The sequence below is a fragment of the Anastrepha obliqua genome, chromosome 5 (assembly GCF_027943255.1).
Source record: "Anastrepha obliqua isolate idAnaObli1 chromosome 5, idAnaObli1_1.0, whole genome shotgun sequence".
Classification (NCBI taxonomy): Eukaryota; Metazoa; Arthropoda; class Insecta; order Diptera; family Tephritidae; genus Anastrepha; species Anastrepha obliqua.
In genome coordinates, this window is record NC_072896.1 from 124481113 (window position 1) to 124507039 (window position 25927).

Sequence of the window (25927 nt, forward strand, 5' to 3'; positions counted from 1 at the left end):
TGTATACGATTTCTAAAGTATACAAATTTTATTTTTAAGATTATCTCTTCTGATGAAAAGAAATTTAACTTAGATGGTTCGGATGGGTGTAGTAAGTATTGGAGAGATTTGCGTTCAGAACCAAGATATTTTTCCAAAAGAAATGTCGGCGGTGGATCTCTGATGGTTACTCAAAGCGAAAATGCTTATACGACTTTTTATCTACACCAGGAAAGGCATCAGTAGACATCAGGAAAATAATAGTTTTTCCGAGAGGTTTTTTTTGTCGGGACAACTAGCAAGTGCAGCACTCAGAGATTAATTAAGTCCATTGGACTACACTTGGATTCCCGTTTAGTTTTCTTTAAATCTACTCCATCTCCGAAGAGATCTGAGTAGATCTTGTGGTGCCAAGGAGCCAAGGTGGTAGCTTCTTAAGACATCAGTGCCAAAGACCTCAAACCTGATTCAAACGAAGGCGGCGCAGATGGACAGGAAGTGGTCCGCCGTCTCATCCTCCTCTTCAGAAGCTGGGTAGAGTACGCTGTCTGAGATTCCTACCTTTTCCATGTGCTTCGCCCACAGAAAGTGGCCCGTCATCAGACCAACCAGCCGTCTGCACTCCCTTCTGCTTAATGGCAGTCGATCGGACATGACAGGTTACATCAGTTTAGTCCTTCTGCAGCCTCTCTCAGCCTGCCAAGCTTGCTTTGGGTTGTAGTAATCCATTTGCTAACCGTGGCTTTGATGGCTGCAGAAGGGAGGCCAACTTCTTTGGCCCAGAGCCCATCCTAGCTAAGGAGTTAGGCACTGACAGGTCACTTTTACTTAAATTACCATTCCTCGAAAATTCACCAAAAATTGGGAATGAAACAGAATATAGACTGTGTCTGGAGGATGATGAAACCACCGAGCATATCTTGTGCAACTGTATTACCTTCATTTCTTCATGATATTGAAGAAAATTCTTTGAAAATTTAGTACTTTGAAACTTTAAAGTCCTTTAAAAAGTTTAATTAATGGGAAATTGAAAAACTGAGTATGCAGGTTTATTATATGAAATTTCTATTTTTTCGTACATACAACATTTTCTAGATAACAAAACAAGTTGAGTTTTATGCCACAGTTCAGTGGTCGTCAGACCGAGCGACACAGTTGCGTGACTACCATTCGGCGCGATCCGGACTCAAAGACCCGTGGGAAACATGAAACATAAAATTATTATAAAAATCTTTTTTTTCTAATAGCAGCCGCTCTACGGCAGGCAACAGCAAACCTCCGCGTGCTTTTATGCTGATATGAAACAGCTGCAAAAAAAAAGCATCTGACAATAAATTTAGGTTTTCCCTATTTGTGGAAAAAATCTGGACGCACACCACAAATTGGTGAAAAAGCTAAATTCTGGCACTTGAAAAAGTTTATATATATGAATTTAATTATTCAGTTAAGAGGGTTAAGCATTTCCTAAGCAGACAAACATTCCACTCACTCACATTTTATTGAACGAGGTAATACTGTAAGTCGATTTGGTTGTCGTAAATTATATTGAATGACATGTCTAACTTCTAACGGCACACCAAACTACTACGATTTCCGTTTCCTTCCCGCTTTTTGCTTTTATTGTTTTTCTATTTAATTTTGCACTTTATTCACCATCAATTTTTACACCCGTAATCGAAGATATTCAAGTAAATTTGAAGGCACTTGAATTTCCTTTCGGTGAGTGTTTTAATGTGGCAAGTAGTTGTAGTCGAGACCGTTAGTCGGAGAGGTTGCAACGCTTGGAAGAAATATTTGAACTACATTTGGGAAATTTGAATCTATATAAAAGATGGGCGTTTGGTTGAATTTTATTATATTTAAAAAAATAATAAAATAAAAAATGAAAAAGTGAAGTTTTTTCAAGTTAAAAAATTCTGCATAAAAAATAAAGATAAATAAATAATTGGCGCGTACATGTCTGTAAGGTGTTTATATATGCAGTTTAAAATATTTCATTGAAGTCAGCGTGGAGTTAAAAAGTTGATAGCAAACTGCGACTGTACATTTGAAATTTGTGGGTAGGCGCTACTAAATACTTTCGAAGCCTCACTGCATAGAAGTCTTGCACGAAATTTATTACATTTTGATGCAAAGCATTGCAAGAGAGGAGTGCTGGTCATTTTCTACGTATTTATTTATTTATTTAATAAATTTTTTACTTATTTGCCTGCATGAAATATAATTTTAAATAATTATTTCACACAACTAAGGCAACTAGCAACAGAGGCTATCGACCTGCTCATGCAAGCATGCAAAATTGTAAATTTTTTTAAAGGTTCATCTGCCAGTGTTCATTTTTATCATTGTATGGCTTACTCAGAGTATTGAAGTGTTTGAATATGGATTTTAAAATTTGAAATATTCTTTTACTACTTGCAGTCTCGCACACAAACTGCCGTGCATTTGGTCTCAAGTCGGCAAACGGGAACGGCAACGAATATTTTGCGAGCTTTATTGGCAGCGGCTGGGAAAGAAATTCGACTGAAAGTAGACGGTGTAAGTAAACAATTTGATGGGTACAAAATATTTATTTAATTTTTCACTTATTTTTTTATTTATTTGCAAGCGTAATAATTATAAAGAGCCTATACAATAAAGCACTAGAAAATATATTTATAACAGAAAATATATAAAATATTATAAAAAAATGTATAGAATATAATAGAAAATATGTTTTTAAAAATATTCACAAGTGGGTGTAGATAAATTATACGTATGTCTATACAGTGGCGGTCGATATAAAAGCAGCGTGACATATTAACAAGTTTTGACAATCTATTTCATAAAAAAAAATTATGAAAATATAGTTGATACTCATGATGGAAAGGATAATGAGATGGCGGCTTTCGTGGTGTCGTTACTTTGCACTCAGCGAATTTGACAATGAGTTACGTGATTTTAGCTCCAGTATGGTCAGATTAACATTTTCGTAACTTGATTTAGCATTTTTTTTGTTATTTAGTCTCGGAGTTTTAGTTCTTTCTTCATGACATTTTTCTAGCCTGTTCTAATTAAAATGTAACTTTTATAATTTTGTAAAATATACATTTTTTAATAATTAGTTAAATAATTCACTCAATTTTATTTATCTTTATTTTTTTTAACATCTGGTGGCATTGCCCGCGATTGCAGGTGTTGTTACTGTTCTTCTGCTTTCAGCAGTAAAATCTCTCTCTCGCTATTGCAGTGTTGCCTAGCTTTGGGTATAAAAACGCACTAAAATGTCCATTTAAAGAAAATAAAACACAAAATTTTTATTGAATTACTTAAAAGACTTTGTATGCATGACAAATTGTCTTTAGAATGTGCGTTTTTTTAAATAAATGTGTTATGCTTATGTAGGATTTAATTTATGAGTTTTTTCGTTAAGCGAGACTCTTTTGTTAAGGGAACGACTTTTTTGCTATATTTGAGGTTATGTAACTAGATAAGGTACTCTTTTTGTAAAAATGTCAGAATGGTTTCTTTAGTATTTTCTGATATTTGGTGGTTTATTTTCACAATGAATACACCACTTGATGCCCTGTGTCCCACTAAGGATTGATGGCCGGGAGAAACGATTACACCTCTATGGTTTTAATCCGCATTCAGTAAATTCAAACGCTTTTTAAAATATGTAAAAAGGTTTCCTATCTTAAGAAGAGTTGAGAGAGGGACATTTAATATTCTTGCATAACCTTAAAAAAAAAATTAAAAATTTTTCATTAGCACTAAAATCTTCTCAGAGTGACCTTTTTAACCTTTTTTTGTTTAATAATATAGTTTTTTTTACTTAAAGTTTCGGTAGCTTTAAATTAAAAAAAAGAAACAAACACGAAACTTCAAAATTTTCGCATTTTGGGTATAAAAAAGCACTAAATTTATTGTGAAGAGCAAATGGTTGGCAACACTGCACAACTCGGAAAAACGTGACTTCACGCACTCTTGATGGGCGCAATCTTCTTTCTATTATTCTTGGTTGATACTGCATAAAAAATCATAAAAATGAAAATTTAAAACATTGTATAAAATTAAAAAAAATTCAAATCATTTCCTCAAACTTTTTAGTAACAATTTTTTTTAGCCCTTTAAATTTTACTTCAAAAAATCAAAGTTTAAAACTTTGTACAAAATTTAAAAAAATTCTAAGCATTTTGAATAAAACTTCAAACTTTTTAGTCAGAGTTATTTGAAAAATGCTGCATACGCAGTTTGGTAGCCCATTGAATTTTGCTTCAATATTGTGGAAGTTTAAAGTCGCCAAACATTCCTATTGATTTTTAGCAATTTTTTTTCGTTTTTTTTTAATGAGTTGTGCATTTGCTTCCATACAAATAATAAAAAAAAAAATCCCAGCATTCATTGCTAGGACACTAATGCGTCTTAGCACTGAGTGCCCACCTTTTAGCAGTGAACCCTTAAAGCAAGAAAATTAGTACAAAACCTCGCTGGCAACAAAGGAATGCATTTTAGTTGGGCCAAAATCCACAGCGAAAGGACGAGGAAATTTTTGGTCTTTCAGCCCACACCATTCCATTCCGCTCCATTCAATATATTCCCCCACTTTTACAGTCGTCATTATTGCCATTGCTTTTGTAACCATCTGCAAGCCGTGTCACTCCGTGTCAACGTAAACAAAAATGTTGTAAACGTGGCAGTAACGGAAATAGCAGCGCTAGCTTAAGCTAATAAACGAGTTACACCAACAATGGCCATATCACAACAAAGTCATTGGGGAGGTGGAGGAAAATTTGGGATACCCAAAATAATAAATGCGAAAGAGAGAATGCAAAATGCAAACAAAAAAGTTGGAACAGTTGAGAAACCAAACAGCGTAAAGGTGAGAGCTTCAAAATACTAAGCAGCGGAAGGGCATAAAAGTGGCAGCAACCATAACAAACGGTAATAGTGAGGGATTCAGGCAACTAAATCGATGCAGAGAATTTAACGAAGAAAAAAAAAACGATAAGCAAAGCTTTGTGCTTCTAAAAGCCAAAGAAAACACCCGCACACACACATGCACAGGCAGTGACAAGAATTTAGGAATGGCATGAATTGCATTGCAATAAATTAAAATTCAAATGTAAATCATTGCATACAGATAGGGACATAGACAAATGAATGTACATTTGAGTTGGATAAAAGTGCAGCTTAGTGTAGCTTATGTGCGTTTCAATGTAATTAGCGCGATTATTATGAAAGGTAGTATAAAACAGTGTGAAGAAATGCACAGACGAGTTCCAAGCAACTACCATTACCATCGATGCTAAGAACAAAATATCGCTAACTGCCATATATAGCCCTTCTCGACATCAAATTAAACGCGATCAATATGACCAATTAATTAACAGCCACAAAAACCGATTTTAATGGGTGGCCACTTCTATGCTAAGCTCGGAGATCAAGGCTTATAAAGTACAATTCTATTATATTAACTGGCTTTCTTCGCCCCAATGGAAAGTTGCACAAATAAAAGTGAAAACAGCTCCGAAAAAGTGGAATATTAAGCACTGAGGCTTATTACGTCAAAAATTTCGGAGTCACTATTTCTCAAGTTTCTATTTCCCATATTAAAGACCGAAAATTAATACCAAAACACCAATTCGGCTTCGAACAAGTACACAGACTAGTAAATATTATTCAAAAAGCATTTGAGTAGAAGAATGATCGCATAGCCGCATTTCTAGATATATCTCAAATCTGCCAGACCGTGTCTGGCATTACGGTTTACTTTCTTAAAAAACACTATTATAACTACATTATTATATATTTATCAACCAAAAAATCGACACTTTTTTGTAAAACAAAATGAGAAGAATCTTAGCTATGCGAAAGTTTAGCTGGTATGCCGTAGGACAGTACAATTGGTCCAAGCCTATGCTTGCTCTACATCCACAATTCATCAGTCACCAGGAAGACTATCGTCGGAACTTTTGCAGATGACACCGCTGTTTTCGCAATTGACTATAACTCCCAGAAGACTTCACTTAAACTACAACAAAGAATTTTTTTTTTACTCAAACGAAGCATTTGCCCTCACGTGAAACTCAATAATGTAATCGCACCCCAAAACAATGTTACGAAATAGCTTGGTATGTACCTCGACAGCAAACTTATATGGAAAAAAAAATTTCACTTATTATATTTCCATCATTATTCGCATTTCCACCATTTTCGTAGTGGATTTTAGTCAAGGATGATAGATTACCAAGTTTGACTGTCAGCTACAGTGAAAAATGAAATTGGGCGAGTAACTTCGGGTGCCACGTCATCAGGTACTTGGCAGCAGAATTATTCACGCTCATTTCACACGTATTCACACACTCGTCCACTCAATCGTTCTTCAGACGGCAACGAATCTCCATTTTTTCGTAAACAAATCGTTGTCATGACCGCAGTGACGTTAGCCGATTAGCTGATTCTTTCAAATTCGCTTAGAAACGGTCTGATCTTGGTACCACATTCCTTTCACTATGGGTTTTAGTTATCTTTTTAAAGTTCCCGAGAAAAATCGAACTAATTAGCGAAACGCACATTGTTTTGACCTGATATTAGCTGTTTGATTTCATCATTGTTTCTTTTTCTGCTACCCCTTGAAATTGAAATTTGAAAAGGTCGAGCCAAGGAGCACCAGGAGATTTGGTGACTTCTAAAACACTCAGGCTAAAACGCCCATTGTATTTAGAGCTCTTGGAAGGGGGTAGATAGTCAAGGAGGGAAGGAGAAAAGTATCAGAGCAAAAGAATAGAGACATAGATTGAAATAGTTAGTCCTGTGAGAATTTTCTAGATTCTTTGGCAAATCTGTGAATATCCTCCAGTTTTAGATAATAAATATTTGTCATTCTCACGACATCCCTAGCAAAGACAGAACAGTCACAGGGAAAGTGCTCAGTGCTATCCGCCTCCTCCCAGCACGACAGGCACACCGGATCCTCAATGATTCCAATGGTGGTCATATGCTGACCCCATGGGCTGTGTCCTGTAATAATACCGACCATCAACCGAACGTCTTTCCTTCCAAGTTTTAGTGGAAAGTTTGACAGTTTTCTGTTCGGACTTGTCACAAAACACTTTGCAGTTCTGCAGCGTTCTAGACCGGACCATCGCGCTTTATGTAAATTGCATTTATAATCGCTGATCCAGTTCATGATTCCATGAATTCCAAATCTTGATTTCGATTATTGGCTCTAGTCCCTTGGGAGGAGCCGCTGATCCACGGTTGGCCAATTCATCGGCAATTTCGTTTCCTTCAACACCGGAGTGTCCTGGAACCCATATAAGTACAAACCTGTTTTGCCTTGCGACAGAATTAAGTTACTTCTTACATTCTTGAACAATCTTCGAGGTTTGCTTCGTGTTCTCAGGGCCTTCAGTGCAACCTGACTATCACTGAAAACTCCAATATGTTTTCCGCTCCATCTCCTCTAGATTATCCCCTTACTGGTCTATCCTTCTTAGGAGTTTACGCTCAAAGCGGAGAAGGTAGTTCTTTATGCTATATGTCAGTACCCTTGTTTCGCATCCATATGTTGCTACTGGTCTGATAAGGTTTACATCCAGGTATTTAAAACTTTTCACTATGTGAAAAATATTCTATCAATCGGCCGAATGATCCAGGTGCAAAAATTTTCCACAACTCTGGCTTCTCTCGACAAGTTCGCTTTCTCGAACTCTGCATAACGTCCAAATAACACCAAGTTGCCCACTAAATCGAATAAATTAATGTAAATTTCAATTTTCTACGAATAAAAGCGTCGACTTGTTTAATTGTGCTCTTTTTTTACTGCAACTGTAAATGTAAACTATTCTTAAGGTTGTCCGTCTTTACACACAAACAAACGTGCATATGTACGTACGCTACTTTTTGTTTTGACGCCCATCCACTTAGCAGTAAACTTGGCTCTATTTCACCAAATAAGCTCATAAAAGCAGACACACTGTGCATAGTAGGCTTGTATGTGTGGCTGCACCATGAGTTTATGTGTTTGTAGCAGCTTTGCCCGTTCTTCAATTTCTCCTTGGCACGCAAAATGTTTTGATTTTTTTTCTTTGTAAGCGAATATGAAAGTGTCTGAGACAGCAACTTCGCGTCGGAGAAGTTTGCAAGTTGAACTCTTTATGAATGCAGCAAAACCGACATAGTTCGCGACATACATACGAGCACAAATCAACAGAGACTGACTACTTGCTTCTGCTTAGTAGGTAAGTGCGCGTATGCTAATTGTTCGACTATGTTCATGCATGTGTATGTGTATGTAAGTATATGGTTCTGTAAATATCACCAGAATACAAGTCTGTCTTCGGCAACAATAAAAATGTTTGAAAAAGTATTATAGTTTCCAAGTAACAGTGACATAAACACGCACCTTTCAGCATTTCCGTAGACGCCATCGTAATGCGTTGAAATTGTAGTATACCTTAAGGCTGCAAACAAATACAGCAGGGGAAAACCGAATCAATCGCAGCCGGAAATGCAAAGCGGGTGGCATAAATCGATGGCGAAACCATTGGGGAGAAATGGAAAAAAATATTTAAGGAATTAAAGCGAACAATTGCAATAAGGATTTTGTTGCTTAATTTACTTTGCTTCACCTCTTTTGATATACGAGTTCGATGCCTAAGTAGGGATATTTTCCCAAAATAATATTAGTTCAAAATTTTGGCGTTATTAACTGGCGGAAAAACAAATCAGATGCCTTGCGACAGTGGTCAATCAAACTTGCATTTTTCCTATGACTTTTTATGTACTAATAAAATTCCAGTGTGCTCGCAATAGATGTGTTGACCGATTTGCACTTGTGGCAATGACTCTTAACAGTAATTGGAACCGTAGGGCTCAAAATACATATATTCGAAAAAATCTTCAGAAAATATTTGAATGGCAAAGAAGTATTGAGAATTGGTACATAATTACGGGAAAACAATCGTTGTTTTTATCAACTAGGTCAGCTGTGTCATCCGGGTTTAGGTTTTCCAATTCAGCAATGGCCCCCTTGTATCGATTACGTAAGAGTTGCCTTTGAAACTCATTATCATATTTGTGCGTTCCTGCTACGGGGGTTGTCTTGCACGTCAGCTGCCCACCTACTTAGTGGACCAGCGCGATTTCTGCTGCCCAAGTAGGATAAGAAGAAAAAAAACATATAAAAGAATAGGAAGAAGAAAGAAGAAAGAAGAAGAGAATAAGAAGAAGAATCATTGTTGTAGACGCTTGCTGGTCTTAATTGCATTTTTAAGTGTTTTAATTTTTTGTTTGAAAAAGAGTCTGTTTCTTTCAAAACTGGTCGTACCTCTTGACCGCTGTATGTTCGTCTTGCTCTATTGCATTCTGCGCGAGCTCCGTCCACCAGTAAACGGGCTCTCTGTGATATTTACTAGGCCTTGTTTTACTCATAGCTGCGTCACATGCTTTAGTGAGTTGCTTCATGACTTTATTAGACTTTTCAGCCGCATTTCTTGTAGGCGTAAAATTTGTCATCATTATCTCTAATATGTACCTCAGGGTCCAAAGTTCCAGCTCCGTATCTCACATCATAGGAGTTAGGTGACTTAGAACTATCTTGTTTGCCTATGATGCAATGTATTGCGAAATTATCACTACCAGTGCAATACTGGCTAAGGGACCATCTCGTGCTACTCACGACGCCAGAGCTAACACATGTCAGGTCGTTTATTGACCCTTTCCCAGCTCTTCGAAATGTTTGCTGATTTCCTGAATTCATAAGCGCTATGTCAAGCATAGCGAACGCTTCTAAGAGGGCTTTTCCTCTAGGGGTGGTTCGGGGGCATTCCCAATTCACTGCCCAAGCGTTAAAATAACCTGCTACGATAACCAGGCTATGATCTTTAATACTTGCTGCTAGTCATCGCCTGTGCGGTGTCGCTTATTTTGTTCTTTTAGCAGATTACGCAATTTGTTGTTTGGGTACAACACTTCGCCTGGTGATCTTTACTGCCGTTTGTCTCTAATACGGCAGATAACCAGGCCAATCCGTATTTTACCTGTTGCTGTAAGCTCAGTAGCAGTCTCCGGTGTAACTCTTAGGGTTGTCGTTTGCGTTCCACCATACGCTTTTCGCAAATTGACAACTGCAGACGAAGGCACATTTAATTCCTTGAATTGTTTGGTTATAGCTTTTCACGCGTTTCAGAAAGTCTCCATATGAGACATTGCCAACGCTTTTACAACTACCGCGTCTTAACGGGGCGGTCTCTGTCGCCTGCGATTTCCTCTCGTATTTCCATCGCCTGTTTGTTTCCCGTCAGGTTTTGGAGTTTTATTTGTGGCTCCTTCACGGTTTTTCTTAGCAATTACAGTGTTCCATCCTTCGGAACGGGATTGCTCTTTCGTTGATACCGGTGTTGCCCTCAGAGTTCCATCGTAGTCGTTTTTGCTCTTTTTCGCAGGGCTTTTCCGTGCAGCGACGGTGTGTATAGTTCTCTTTGGTGCGCCGTCGTGACGCGCTTTATAAGAGGCGATGTTTGCGTGCATTCGTTTTTTGCTTCGAGTACAACACTTGTTGTGCCTATTAGCATCCTTATTCTAGAAGTCCGAATCGACCTTTCTAACTTCTTATGGAGCACAGAAATGCTCGAAACCAGATCACGCATTGGCTGGTTAATATTTCGCTTTGGCAGTTCCATCATCTCCGTTAGTTCTTTAATCTTAGCACTGATGCCGCCGATTAAGCTCTTCTGTTGTGACTTCCTTTGCGAAACTGCTGTACTGCATGCATGGTGACGCAGATCTGGTTTTTCCAATAAACGGAGGCGAATGAGCCAATCTGGAGCTCCTTTGAAAGGAGTTTTTTACTAGCTCCCTGCTACTGTTACTGCCGTCTGCAGTCTCTTTTGGTAGATCCAATGATGGATGGTTGTTGGTATTTTAGCTTATTCTAATTCGCTCATTAGCTGTGCTAGTGCTCAGGCAATATATTCGCGCCTCAATTGTCCTTACTGCCCTACTTTCGGCTTAATAGCTTAACAATTGCATTGTTTACGTGGTGACTACTAAAAAAGTCTTATCAGTAGAACAACTGATTTTTTGTTTATTTCTTGGGAAGTTCTATTTTAATTGTACAAGTGATCTGTTCCTTTGTTGTTGTTTTTGTGTATTTCGAGTTTTTACCACCATATATTGTTGTTGTGCTATTGCCATAATCTTACGCGGATTCACGGGACGCTGATAAGAACTTCGCATTACCTGCAGGACGCGAGTTTGCTTATATAAACCCGAAGACTTTCAAGCAACGAGTCAGTTTACATTGAAGTTTTGAAGTGTGAGAGACGAGCCGTCCAAAATAATTTTGCAAAGTGTATTATACAATATTTTTAAGAGAAAAAACATGGAAATAGTGTTCGGAAATTCTGTTGGAGTAAAAAAAGGCGATGCGATCAGCATGACGCAGATTCCAGTATGAATAGAGATAGGAAGAGAAGCTGTCTTTGCTATAATATCAGTACATCATCGGATGCAATTGCATGTCCGGAAGTAACAGCCGAAGTAAGACTGAAGCTACTTGAGGAAGCAAAATCCAAATGCAACCAGCTACAGTGTAAACTCACGAGCAATTCACTGCATTCCAAGCCCAATTGAAGGCAGAAGATGAGGAAATCGCGCTGAAAAAACAAGAAATCTGCGTAGCTGAGGAGCGTGAAACGGAGTTGAGAGAAGAAGTCCGGGAAATAATAAAATATTACACCTGTCGTTATATAGTCGGACGAAAGCATTCCGAACGAACCAATCCTCAAGAAGGGTGTTCCTACAAAGTGCGCAAGTTACGGTGGTATTAGTCTTATTAACGTCGCGTACAAGGGCTTATTGAGTGTATTCGTGAGAGACTGAAGCCCGTCGTCAAAGAACTGATGGACCTTAACAGTGCGGCTTCAGGCCTGGTAAGTCTACTACTGATCAGATCTTCACTGCTACTGAGTTGAACCGCTTTGACTGACGATATTGATATTATCGGTCTGAAGAATGGCGCCGTATGTTCAGCGTACTCCAGTCTGTAGTAGGAAGCAGAAAGAGTGGTTCTTGCGGTGAACGAGAATAAAACAAAGTACTTGCTGCTAAAACACAAAGAGTCCTCGCGTCCTGGACAACATGTAACTGTTGGCAACCGCGAATTTGAAGCGGTGAGGGACTTTGTTTATTTAGGAACCAGTGTAAACAGCCAGAACGACGTCAGCCTAGAGATGAAACGAAGGATAATTCTTGCCAATAGGTGTTACTTTGGGCTCAGTAGGCAATTGAGAAGTGGATCCCTATCTGCTCTCTCTCGAAAAACGAAAACGACGCTGCACAAAAGCCTAACTATCTCCGTCCTTGTATATGACGCAGAAGCTTGGATGATGACAACAACTGATGAGAGAGCACTGGGAGCATTCGAGAGAAAAATTCTCCGAAAAGTCTTTAGTAATCTTCTCGTAGGCGAGAAAGACTTTCGTATCCGATGCAACAGCGAGCTATATGAGCTGTACAGAGATGTGGACATAGTAAAGCGTATTAAAATACAGCGGCTGTGCTGGCTTGCCCATAGCTCGAGTATGAACGAAAGTGCTACGGCACGGCAGTCCTTTCAGAGGGAACCCACTGGTGGACGACGAGGAAGATGAAAATCTATTCTACGTTGGGGAGATCAAGTGAGGGCAAGTAGGCAGATGTACAATTTTACAAGATAGAACAACGCGTTCAAATTATTGAGACTTACTATGAAAATTGTCGATCTTTAACCCTTTCGCTCCGACTTTTGCAGGGGATTTGCTCAAACTTGATTTTTGAGTTTTTGGATACCCATTGGTACTTTATGCGCGTAGAAACTAGATGAAGCTTGTAACTTATGTAGATAACGGTATTTTGAGGTGGGACATATATATCCCAACATTTTATGAATGTGATGAAGCGAAACATTGTATACAGAATGGCAAATTGCAAGCCCGGCAAATAATATAATTTTTGTTTTTTTCGCGACTTTTCGATTGGCGCATGCTACGCACCGACGTCTTTTAGACTGCTCTATGGGTAAATGATCCCCCACATTTGTTATTGATTTGTACGTATTCGATGATCTTCCAGACCGACGGGATCGTTTTTCCTTTCCTTTCCTTTTTCAATTAGCGACTCAGCAATCTCGACCAGCACTGGTAAGAAGGCAGGTTTCTTCCTATTCAGCTCCGAATATATAACCCAAGTGTTTACAGCAGCCATCATCATGCCACGATAAAATACTTTTTTCCACCATTTATTTGATTTTCTGTTTATATCATGCAATCCCGACATTTGATCTGCCAAGTCCACACCGCCCATTATAGCGCGGTATGTCTTTACGATGTCAGGGCATGGAAACTCTGCCTCATGCTTATACGACATGACAAACATGCATCCATGTACTCGTAATATATCAATTTCACCGGAGACCGTCTGAAGAAGTTTTTTTTTGTTTCGCTCCGTTATGGGTATTTTCCTGAACCTCTCATTAGTACATTGGACAATGTACAAAGGCATGCTTCTTGGAAACAATTTGCAAAAAATTTCGTAGGGGGTTGAGTGGCGTCAATTTACGTTCTCTGTATTTACTGCAACTTTGCATTCGCGGTGGTTACTAACCGATTTTCTTGAAACAAATGACTCATTCGGTGTGCTCCAAATAACCTTGCCTGAGTCTTCCTCACCTCGTGCAGGTTGATCGTCTATGCCACCATTCTCGTCACTCAATCCGGTCTCCTCTGAATCGCTGCAAGAATCGTCATTGCCAGTGGTTTTATCTAACTCAGGACTATAAATATCATCACTTTCGTCACTAAAATCAGTTCCTGATTCCATGGATTCATCATCATCTTCTTGAAGTAATGCACTAATTTGATCGCGATTTAATTTCGACATTTTTGCTGTCTACGAGGTTGCAAAAATAAAAAAATTAGCTGTGTGATACATTGTGTACAATGTACTGCTGGGACATATATTTCCCTATATAAAGCCCTGCTGGGACACATGCATCCCAAAATTAATTTTCGCTGAATATTTTTCACAAAACTCTTATTAAAATATATATTTGTAGTTACCAGTAAAAGGGCAATACTTTTCTTTAGAAAAATCAACACTTCTTATAAAAATACGTATTATTTCACCAAAATTACGCGTAAATTTGATGCAATATTAGCGACTGCTCACAAATAACTGATCAAAACTAAACACGATTGAAACAGTGTGGAATGCGGATAACGGTAAATTATAAGTATTATTCGCAGCTACTGATTGGAACATTTTTGTTGAGTTTCCTATGAAAATTGCAAATTTCAGGGTGAAGTGAACATGCTGTGGGATATCAATGTCCCAGCAGTAGCGAAAGGGTTAAGAGCACACTTCGCAAAGTTCGTGATTTTTTTGGTGAACCGATCATCCAAATGAGTCGACAATTCGAAGGTTGGTGAAACAATTTCAAGAAACTGGCTCAGCCGATGAATGGAAGAAGGACTGGCCAAAAAGTAGGCGTTGTATTGGGAATATTACTACTGTAGCGCAAAGAATTGCTGATCAGGCTTCAACGTGGATATCTGCACGTTCTGAACAAGTAGACTTGTAGAAGTTCATGGTGGAAATTTATGCTATTGTCAGGACCGTATTTGGAATAAAAAAAATAGTGAAACCTGAAATAATCTAAATTTTTACGTATTTCATTTTAGAGTAGCATCTCGGTGCGCCTTTTGAAAGGCCGCTTATAATATGTTTCCGTCTTTTAATGCAATGAATATTTCACATATTTTCCTAATCAATTTTTCTTTGTTTTTCTTTTTTACAGAGAGGTAAAATTCCACTGCTGCTTGCAGTAGAATCTGGTAATCAGTCTATGGTTAGAGAGCTGCTTTCAGCTCAAACGTCGGACCAACTGAAGGTACATAAGAATATTTGTTTTTTACTTTTTTTAATGCAAAGAAGTCTTTATATTCATAAATGCACGCCTAAGGAAGAGCAAAAACAACAGAGCTTTTATCAGTGCTTATAAGTCACTATGTCAACCTTGAAATGTCAAATTGCGCATAGATTTACGACTTTGCTTCTACTATACACAAATGTCCATAAATCAATCACTGTAAGAGAGCTCTCATAACTTCGCAAAAAAGACTGCGCTTGGTTCTAAGAATGGCAAGTCGAATCAACGCACAAATAAATATGACCGCCCGCCTTATGGTATTTATTGCAACGGCCCATGAAGCATTGCCCCAGCAAAAAAGCGAAGCAACACACACGCAGTGCCGCCAGTGACATTGACGGCCGTTGCACGCCACAAACACGAAATGACTAGCGGCTAGAAGTCAGACATGCAGTTACATAGTCTGGCAGGCACTTTATTAAGCCATTGCGCCAGAAAGTATGCACCTCTTAGACGGCAGCACTCAAACTTTATAAAAGCTGTGGTGTTGAAAATTAAATTTTGCACCTGCAAATGCGTTGATTAAATTGCCAACGACGTGCAGTTAGTGGGTCATGGCAGTTCGACTGGCGGTCGCAGCGCTCCACGAAGCAGGCAAATTACTGCTCATGTGCGGAATTCCCCATGAACTAATTTTATGCGAAACTTTTTTCTTGCTTTTTTCGCTAGATTCAATTTACTCAGTGTGCTAAGGAGTCACGCAAAAGCCGTTAAAGATGTTTGGTGTACATAAAGGTTTCGAAGTGCCACGTAGTTTGCTGCTTTTGTATTGCAATCCTTTTTGTTGTTGTTTTTTTGTTTTTTTTTATTACATGAAAGGTTGTGTGGTGAAATGTAGTTTTTCTTTAAAATACAATTTCATAAAATTGCTTAAATTGTGACCAACGTCACTCAGGCCACGCTCAGAAGTGCTTAAGCCCACAACCTTGCAATCTGAGCCCTTTACCTTCACATTCAACTTGAGCGCCGCGCGATTTGCAAAATATGCGACCCCGAATACCAATGAACAATCAATGACACCCACCAATTAACACCACCAATAATTGCTTCCTCCGATTTATCACTTCGTAGCACTAATCTGCATATTCTCCTTCACCTTCCACGTGCAGGCAACAACGGCTAATGGAGACACGGCCCTGCATTTGGCCGCCAGACGACGGGATGTCGATATGGTACGCATACTGGTCGATTACGGCACCAATGTCGACACCCAAAATGGCGAGGGTCAAACGCCATTGCATATAGCGGCCGCCGAAGGTGACGAGGCGTTACTCAAGTACTTCTATGGCGTGCGCGCTTCCGCGTCCATTGCGGACAATCAAGGTGGGTCACGTTCAGGTTATCGTTTGTTGCATTAGTGAATTAGTATTTTTTTCTTGTGTTTTGTATGCGCTGCTGACGTGCAGATCGTACACCGATGCATTTAGCAGCTGAGAATGGCCATGCGCACATCATTGAAATTTTGGCGGACAAATTCAAGGCGAGCATCTTCGAACGCACAAAGGATGGCAGCACGCTGATGCATATCGCCTCGCTGAATGGCCATGCTGAGTGCGCGACGATGCTCTTCAAGAAGGGCGTCTATCTACATATGCCAAATAAGAATGGCGCGCGCAGCATTCACACCGCGGCCGCTTATGGTCACACCGGCATCATCAATACGCTCTTGCAGAAAGGCGAGAAGGTCGATGTGACGACGAATGTGGGTATCGCTTGCATACGCATAGGAAGAAAGAAAAATATTTTTAAAAAATTTCCATACTGCTTGTATTTGCAGGAGAACTACACCGCACTCCATATCGCCGTGGAGTCTGCGAAGCCGGCCGTCGTCGAAACATTGCTTGGCTTTGGCGCTGATGTCCATGTCCGTGGCGGCGCGATTCACGAAACGCCCCTGCATATTGCCGCACGAGTTAAGGATGGCGATCGTTGCGCCTTAATGCTCCTTAAGTCCGGAGCTAGTCCCAATTTAACTACCGATGATGGCCTGACGCCGGTGCATGTGGCCGCGCGAAACGGTAATCTGGCAACGCTGATACAACTCCTCGAAGACGGCGGCGATCCGCTATACAAATCCAATGTAAGTCCTATGCGCGTCTCAAACATGCACTCTTTCACACATAAGATTCCCTTTTTGTTTTTGCAGACCGGCGAAACTTCGCTGCATATGGCCTGCCGTTCATGCCACCCGGAAATCGTGCGCCATCTCATTGAGATGGTCAAGGAGAAGCATGGCCCCGACAAGGCTACCACCTACATTAATTCAGTCAACGATGATGGCGCCACCGCACTACACTACACATGCCAAATCACCAAGGAAGAGGTGAAGATTCCCGAGTCCGATAAGGAAATTGTCCGCATGCTATTAGAGAATGGCGCTGATGTGACGCTGCAAACGAAAACTGTGCTAGAGACTGCTTTTCATTATTGTGCCGTGGCTGGCAACAATGACGTCCTCATGGAGATGATCGCACACATGAATCCCACAGATATCCAGAAAGCCATGAACCGACAGACGTCGGTGGGCTGGACGCCGTTGCTTATCGCCTGTCACCGCGGGCACATGGAGCTGGTCAACAACCTTTTAGCGAATCATGCCAGAGTGGATGTGTTCGACACTGAGGGCCGATCCGCTCTCCATTTGGCTGCCGAACGAGGGTATCTGCACGTCTGCGACGCGCTGCTCACCAACAAGGCATTTATCAATTCGAAATCGCGAGTCGGTCGTACGGCGCTACATTTGGCTGCGATGAATGGCTTCACGCATCTGGTGAAGTTTCTCATCAAGGATCATAATGCTGTTATCGATATATTGACACTGCGTAAGCAAACGCCTCTCCATCTAGCCGCGGCTAGTGGACAGATGGAGGTATGTCAGCTTCTGCTCGAGCTTGGAGCTAACATAGACGCGACCGATGATTTGGGCCAGAAGCCCATACATGTCGCCGCGCAGAACAACTACTCTGAAGTGGCCAAATTATTTCTGCAACAACATCCGTCGCTGGTGAATGCCACCAGCAAGGATGGCAACACCTGCGCGCATATCGCTGCCATGCAGGGTTCGGTGAAAGTGATCGAGGAGCTAATGAAGTTCGATCGTTCTGGCGTGATCTCGGCTAGAAACAAATTGACTGATGCCACACCGCTACAGCTGGCGGCCGAGGGTGGACATGCGGACGTGGTGAAGGCGTTGGTACGTGCGGGCGCCTCATGCACGGACGAGAACAAAGCCGGCTTCACAGCGGTGCATTTAGCGGCACAGAACGGGCATGGCCAGGTATTGGATGCGTTGAAAAGTACCAACTCTTTGAGGATAACCAGCAAGAAATTGGGACTGACGCCGTTGCATGTGGCAGCCTACTACGGACAAGCGGACACTGTGCGCGAGCTACTGACGAGCGTGCCGGCGACGGTGAAATCCGAACCACCGACAGGTCAAAGTCTGTTTGGTGAATTGGGCGCAGAATCGGGCATGACACCGTTACACTTAGCAGCGTTCTCAGGCAACGAAAATGTTGTGCGATTACTTTTGAACTCGGCGGGAGTGCAAGTGGAAGCGGCAACGACAGAGAACGTGAGGCGAATGCAATTTCCACGTGTTTTGTGATAAATCCAATTCATTTAATTATGCAGGGCTACAATCCACTCCATTTGGCTTGCTTCGGTGGTCACATGTCAGTGGTTGGCTTGCTTCTGAGTCGCTCAGCAGAACTGCTCCAATCGACGGATCGTCATGGCAGGACGGGTTTACACATCGCCGCCATGCACGGCCACATACAGATGGTGGAGATTCTGTTGGGTCAGGGCGCAGAAATAAATGCCACCGACAAAAACGGTTGGACATCACTGCATTGTGCTGCCAAAGCCGGCCACTTGGAAGTTGTGAAGTTGCTATGCGAGGCCGGTGCTTCACCCAAGTCGGAGACGAACTACGGCTGTGCGGCGATATGGTTCGCCGCCTCCGAAGGCCACAACGACGTGCTGCGGTATCTGATGAACAAAGAACACGACACCTATAGTCTGATGGAGGATAAACGGTTTGTGTACAACTTGATGGTAGTCTCGAAAAACCACAACAACAAACCCATACAGGAATTCGTGCTCGTATCGCCGGCTCCAGTAGATACCGCAGCCAAACTGTCAAATATCTACATAAACTTATCGACAAAGGTGGGTTCGGTGTGGGGACAAGAGATGGGCATAAATTAAGGCGTGGAATTTAAAATTCTAAGTAAATTAAAAAAATATTAATGGCATCATTTTCACCAACAGGAAAAAGAACGCGCCAAAGATTTAGTGGCTGCTGGCAAACAGTGCGAGGCCATGGCTACCGAGCTGCTCGCACTAGCTGCAGGCTCCGATTCGGCTGGAAAAATACTGCAAGCCACCGATCGCAGAAATGTCGAGTTCCTCGACGTGCTTATTGAAAATGAACAAAAGGAAGTCATTGCGCACACCGTAGTCCAACGCTATCTGCAGGTAAGTCTTCCGTACACTCAAAAACCCTAACTGCTTATGTTCTTACTTCCGTGCAGGAACTCTGGCGCGGCTCACTTACCTGGGCCTCCTGGAAAATACTACTCCTCCTAGTCGCCTTTATTGTATGCCCGCCCGTCTGGATCGGTTTCACCTTTCCAATGGGCCATAAATTCAACAAAGTGCCCATTATCAAATTCATGTCCTATCTCACTTCACACATCTATCTGATGATCCACCTAAGCATCGTGGGCATTACGCCCATCTATCCAGTGCTACGGCTAAGTTTGGTCCCCTACTGGTACGAAATTGGACTGCTCATTTGGTTGAGTGGTTTACTTTTGTTCGAGCTGACAAATCCATCTGACAAGTCTGGATTGGGATCGATTAAACTGTTGGTGCTACTTCTGGGCATGGCCGGCGTGGGCGTGCATGTGGCTGCGTTCGTCTTCGTCTCTAAATTGTACTGGCCGACACTGATCTACTGCCGCAATCAGTGTTTCGCATTGGCCTTTCTACTCGCCTGCGTGCAAATACTGGACTTTCTCTCATTTCATCACCTCTTCGGACCATGGGCCATTATCATCGGCGATCTACTCAAGGATCTGGCGCGCTTTTTGGCGGTGCTGGCGATTTTCGTGTTCGGTTTCTCCATGCATATCGTGGCATTGAACCAGTCGTTTGCGAATTTGAAGCCAGAGGATTTGCGAGGATTCGAAAAGCGTAACCGCAACCGGGGCTACTTCAGTGACGGTGAGTACTGTGTTCTTTGGTGTTTCGTGTTTGTCCTAGTTTTTGTTACATGGATTTTTAGTTTTATATAGAGAAAAGTGTCCATTAGGAGTCGCTTTTCTCTTTACTCGTTTGTCTTTTTGTTTATTTAAATATTAATATTACAAGAAGAAATTAAATAAAACTGTATGGATAAGTATCTGGCTTGAAAGCACTGCAACAGGTTGCCTTCAAGTTGAAAGTCTCGAATATAGCTTGCATGCCGAACAATTACAGACCACTCGTATTAGATGTCCTTTGAAAAAGAAAAAAGAACAAAAAACTTGCCGCGACTGTTGCTTGACTTGATTTCTAAATGTGATCTTACATTGTATCTTTATATTTCTCTTATGAATCGCAATTCGCACAGATGACATGCCAACACCACGTCCTCCCCCCAGCTCCGCCGAGCGTTATATCGATAGTCGAAGCTTATCTAGCGAGTTTCGACGCAAGCATAAAAATGATCGTAAGTCCATTGCCGGTGTCGCATAGTAAATGTGAACGCCTTTATTTGTATTTGTGTGCTGCCTTCGATGTTGTGTCTTCACTGTTTGAACACTCTTATTGGATTGTTGTGCTGCGGTACCTAATTAGCGTTACTTGTTCCAAACCGTCGCACTTTTTCGCTCCGAAACTTAAAGGGCATGATAGCTTGAGTGGTCCACCACACCCACAGATGTGCATCCTTGATGTTGTGTATAAATGTTTGCTCAGGTTTTCTATACAAATAGTTTTCTAATGGAATGCTTTTTAGTTTTTTTGTTTTTAAATTTACGTTATATTTCCTCTTTCTATTCGCATGCTTCCGAACTAATATTATTTTACTTCGGCACACTTATTTTTACTATTGTGTTCTTTGTGGTACTTTTTATTTGAATGCTTTGCACCACTTTTCTCTACAAAATCTATCAAATTTAACACAAATACACGTAACACTTCCACTTTCCTTTATGAAGCTATGTTGAGTGTTTTTTAAGTAATATTTGCAATGCAGAGAAACTCCAACCCAGTGACAAACACAGTTAACTCGACTAGTCGTAACGCCTTTACCTACAGTGTAATTTGACATTATCGACTTTGGATTGGAGAAATCCTAAGAAAGTTCTTGCAAACGTTCAATGTACCCAGGCGTATTCATTAAAGTTGTTTGCGTTAGACCAACAAATACATTTTGTACATAGAAATATCACGACAAAAGAAAGCAGGAAAAAAAGAAAAGGACAAATATGTTGTGCAAATGGAACGGCTTTTCGTCATTTCATTTTATGCTGGCATCTGAAAGAAAAAACAAATCAGCTGGCTTACCGCTACCATCTTTAATAGGTTCGCCTTGATACGTTCCATGAAGAAAATTTCAAGAAAAATCGAAATAGATGTCGTATAATCAGACAAGAAGTAGAGTAGATTATGAGTACTTGAAACAGTATCAGTTGCCCAAGTCGCAAATAGAGACTTTCTTTTCTAATCTTTAAAAAAATGATTAAACACTCCAGTACAGGCTTACGTGGGAGTCACAGCATACAAAGGAAAGATATAAGAAGCAAAAATAATCATATACTTTTTTTGCTAGGTGGCGCAAAAATAATCACCCTTTTTTGGTTTTGCAAGGTGGCGAAAAAATAATCATCCAATTTTTGTTTTTGTTTTGGAAGGTGGCGCAAAAATAATCACCCTTTTTTGGTTTTGCAAAAAATAATCATCCATTTTTTTGTTTTTGGAAAGTGGCACAAAATTAATCATCAAATTTTTTTTCCTAGGTGGTGAAAAAAATAATCATTCAAGTTTTTTGCTGGTGGTGGAAAAATAATCATTCAAGTTTTTTGATGGTGGTGCAAAAATAATCATCCTTTTTTTTTGATTTTGCAAGGGGCAAAAAATTAATCATCCAATTTTTCTGCTAGGTGGCGCAAAAAATACTTTTGTTTTTTTTTTTTTGCAAGGCCTCGAAAATATAATTATCCTATTTGGTTTTGCAAGATGGCGCAAAATTAATAACCTATTTTTTTTCTTTTTGATAAGTGTTTTTGCTAAATAAGCAAAAAAAATTTTTCTGAGTGGTGGAAATCCTTATTTTGACTTTTTCGCGCTCCATTACTTGTCTGTTTGTATACTGCAGCTGACTAGTTCGGTATGATTGGCGTACGATATATATACTATCTATATATGTATACAGAGGATTTCACAACAAAGGCGGATCGATTAACAATTTTTTTTATTCGAAAGACGAATTTATTTTGTCAGAAATCAATACTAAAATGTAATCAGCTATAAAACTGCATGCACTGAAGTTTTCTAAAAATTTTGATTAAAACGTTGTACATTTAATTTAATTTAAGTTTTAAAAATTTAAAAAAATTATTTTTCACAAAGTCTTGAACTTTGATAAGGTTTCTGTGATACAATATGCCACATATATTTTTATATAAAATTAACGAAAATATTTTGCGTGATCCGGCTGAATTTGAACAATAGCCTACTTTATGTTGACTTTGAAGGCATCAGCCGATTGTGACTTCAGAAAACCGAATCGTATAGCTTTGCCGCCAGAGAAGAAGGCAGACAACAATTTTTTCGAGGGTGGTTTTAAAAAATGTTTTTTTCTTTTCATTTAATTAGTTTCACCAAATATGTGTTCCGCTGTGTCTAGATTTATATTTTTTTAAATAAACTTTTCGTTAAGCTAAAAATCGTTTCGGTACAGCCAACGCAATAATAAATGGAGCTTTTCGTATCGACATCTAGTTCCTCCAATGCTAATGCAATCACTTTAAAAACTCCATATCAAAATTTTCAACTTAAAATAAATCTCAAAATTATTAATTTTTTTTTTTTTAATTTTTTCAGTTTACTTCCTACCTTCAATACTACAAATAAACCAGTTTTCAAAAAAATTGACGTTAATGTCTAAAATACTTGGGTCGTGATTTTTTTAAACTTTTCTTCTTATATATTACTAGCTTTAACCCACGTCCCCGCTTGCGTAGGAGTAGTTTTGAGGGATTTAGGATATGTATATAAAAGAATTACAAACAATAATTTCATAGAAAATAATTTGTTATTAATAATCATAATATTACAATACCCGGCATCCGTTGCTATGCCGCGCTGAATAAAATCAAAACAACCAATCAGAAAAATATCAAGCAAAATTATTTTTATTAATTTTCTATCTCAAACCGTTTTTGAACTTTGCATTTGGGTCATAGTTGAACAGGCATTGTGTGTTTGTATGTAGCGGATACTCGAATTCAAAAAACCCCAAGGGCAAGTGCTTCGCGCCAAGTGGTATTTAACTAATTCACTCAATAGCTGTGCTAGTGGCTGGGCAAAATATTCGTGGCTCAATTGTCCTTACTGCCCCTTTCGGCTTAATAGCTTAACAACTGGGCTGTTAAGGGTACGTGGTGACTATCGAAAAACCTTTTATTGAGGCAAAGGTGCAACTATAAAGGGTCTCATCACTAAAACAACTGATCTATTGCCTTTTTCTTGAGAAGTTCTATTTTAAATGCGCAAGTGATATGTTCTTTTGTTGTTCGTTTGTGGGCTTTTTATATCCTATTTCGAATTTTTAGCACCATATATTGTTGTTGTGCTATTGCCATAATCTTACGCGGATTCATGGGATGCTGATAAGAACTTTGCCTTATCTGCAGAACGCGAGTTTGCTTATATAAACCCGGGGGCATTCAAGCAACGAGTCAGTTTACATTGGAGATTTGAAGTACCATATGTTAGACGAACCGTCCAAAATAATTTTGCAAACAGTGTTTTTATACAATATTTAAAAGAGAAAAAACATGGGAATGGTGTGCGGATATTATGTTGGAGTAAAAAAAGACAATGCGATCAGGAAGATGCAGATTCCAGTATGAATAGAAATAGGAAAAGAAGCCGTCTTTGCTATAATATCAGTACATCATCGGGTGCAATCGTATCTCCGGAAGTAAGAGCCGAAGGCAACAAAAATTATGAATTTTTATCCACAACACTGAAGCTACTTAAGGACGAAACATCCAAATGCAACCAGCTACAGAGTCAACTGCTTGATCAAAAACGCTTTCATCGCTCCGAGTTGGTAAAAGAAAAAGCCTTTCTAGTCGAATATCAAGATTTTGCCCACGAGCAATTCACTGCATTCCAAGCACAAGTGCAGGCAAAAGATGAGGAAAGTGAGCACTGTCCACACGTGCTTTTGTCCAAGAACTGGGATTTGGAAAAACCAAAAATATCACTTTCATTTGTTGCTCTCGTTTGGCAACGACCCTTAGACACAATAAATTTAATTATTTTTTAGAAGACGAATAACCTGCCCTAAACTTGTAGTTAATTGCTTTGTGTCAAAGAAAGGTTACAAACTTCAAATGAGATCACACTACAATTTTAATCAGAACTAACTACGCTGGTAATCCCGATTAACGCCACTGACAGACAGTGCTATAAGGTTAACCGAAAAATTTTTTTTGTACGTGAAATTTGTGGTGTACCTTAGGAATTATACGTTTTTTCATTTTAAGTAGAAAATTTTACATTTAAGTTGAATTCTAGTATTTTGTGTAAATTTTAAAAGCAATGAAATTGCATTTTCTGGTGAACTCATTATTGACAACGGCGATTTGATATTTTTTTATTTAATTTTTGTGGTAATGTAAATGAGATTTTAAGAAAAAGTTAAAAAATCCAAAAAAGCTGAAAGCTATTTTTATGAACTTCCTTTCGTTAAAAAGTCTTTCGCGTTATCTAGTATTTTGAATTAAGTTAAATCGAGTTTTTAAATATAATAATTTTGATTTTAAGAAAATGCTGTGGCCCCTTTTTTGTCGAGATTGTATATTATGATGTCCAAATTTCAATTGACAATTGAGAACTCTTAGGACAATGGAGTAGACATTACAGACATACAGATGGTAGGGCTACGAATACTTGAAACAATTTCTTTTGCATTTATTTCCATTCGATTTTTGTTGGTATTTGCGTACATTCGTTTGCTTTATATGCTGTACTTTCTTTTATACATATGTTAACAAATACAAAACTTATTCGTTTGGCGCATGTTGATGTTTATCCTAAGCTATATGGCGTACGTATCACCCATTCCAGGGGGTTTTGCCTACAGCTTCTGCACAAAGCAAAGTCGATGTTAGTTACTCGTACCTCAAAATTGTGTTGCTTTAAGTGTGAGTGGAGCACAGCCTCAACAAAATTCAACTGTTATAAAAAATAAAAATAAAAAAACAAACGCTGCCACACTTCACAATCACTCGGTGTCCAAATGCGCAAATATCGCTATCGTGTTGCCAATCTTTGCATAAACTTAATGAAGTTCTACTAATTAATCTGCCTCTTGGCATTTATTTCGATTCCTTCTTAAACCAAACACACACAAAAATATGATGAACCCTGCCAAAAACTGAAAACAAAACATATAAAAATGAACGCAAATCTCGAAAGGACCCATGACGCCATTTTTGGCGTTCGAGCGTCTCTTCTTCGCCGTGTTTGGACAAACAACGACCGTGGACATCAATCCAATGCGCCACCTGCGTCCCGAATGGACCGAGGTGCTGTTCAAGTTCGTATTTGGCATCTATTTGCTTGTGTCTGTGGTTGTTCTCATTAATTTGCTCATTGCTATGATGTCGGATACTTATCAACGCATACAGGTTGGTATCGCATGCAATTTATTAACTGTAAGTTTTTTTGTTTCTGTTCTCTCTTCCTACATTTTACCACGTTTTAATTTGG

General features: G+C 39.5%; 1 protein-coding gene across 5 annotated transcripts in view; it reads left to right on the forward strand.

Moving 5' to 3' along the window:
• LOC129249002 (serine/threonine-protein phosphatase 6 regulatory ankyrin repeat subunit A) overlaps positions 1–25927 on the forward strand; it is an 81639-nt gene that overhangs the window by 50576 nt on the left and 5136 nt on the right. For 2 of the 5 annotated variants that reach the window (XM_054888609.1, XM_054888610.1), the window contains exons 4-12: positions 2401–2517; positions 14801–14893; positions 16042–16255; positions 16339–16634; positions 16710–17012; positions 17079–18506; positions 18566–19102; positions 19205–19411; positions 19468–20161. In XM_054888609.1, coding sequence (XP_054744584.1) covers positions 2401–2517; positions 14801–14893; positions 16042–16255; positions 16339–16634; positions 16710–17012; positions 17079–18506; positions 18566–19102; positions 19205–19411; positions 19468–20161 — 3889 coding nt within the window. Of the gene's footprint in view, positions 1–2400; positions 2518–14800; positions 14894–16041; positions 16256–16338; positions 16635–16709; positions 17013–17078; positions 18507–18565; positions 19103–19204; positions 19412–19467; positions 20162–20549; positions 20649–25633; positions 25846–25927 lie in introns of all 5 variants that reach the window. The other 3 variants (XM_054888608.1, XM_054888607.1, XM_054888611.1) reach the window with 3 other exon arrangements.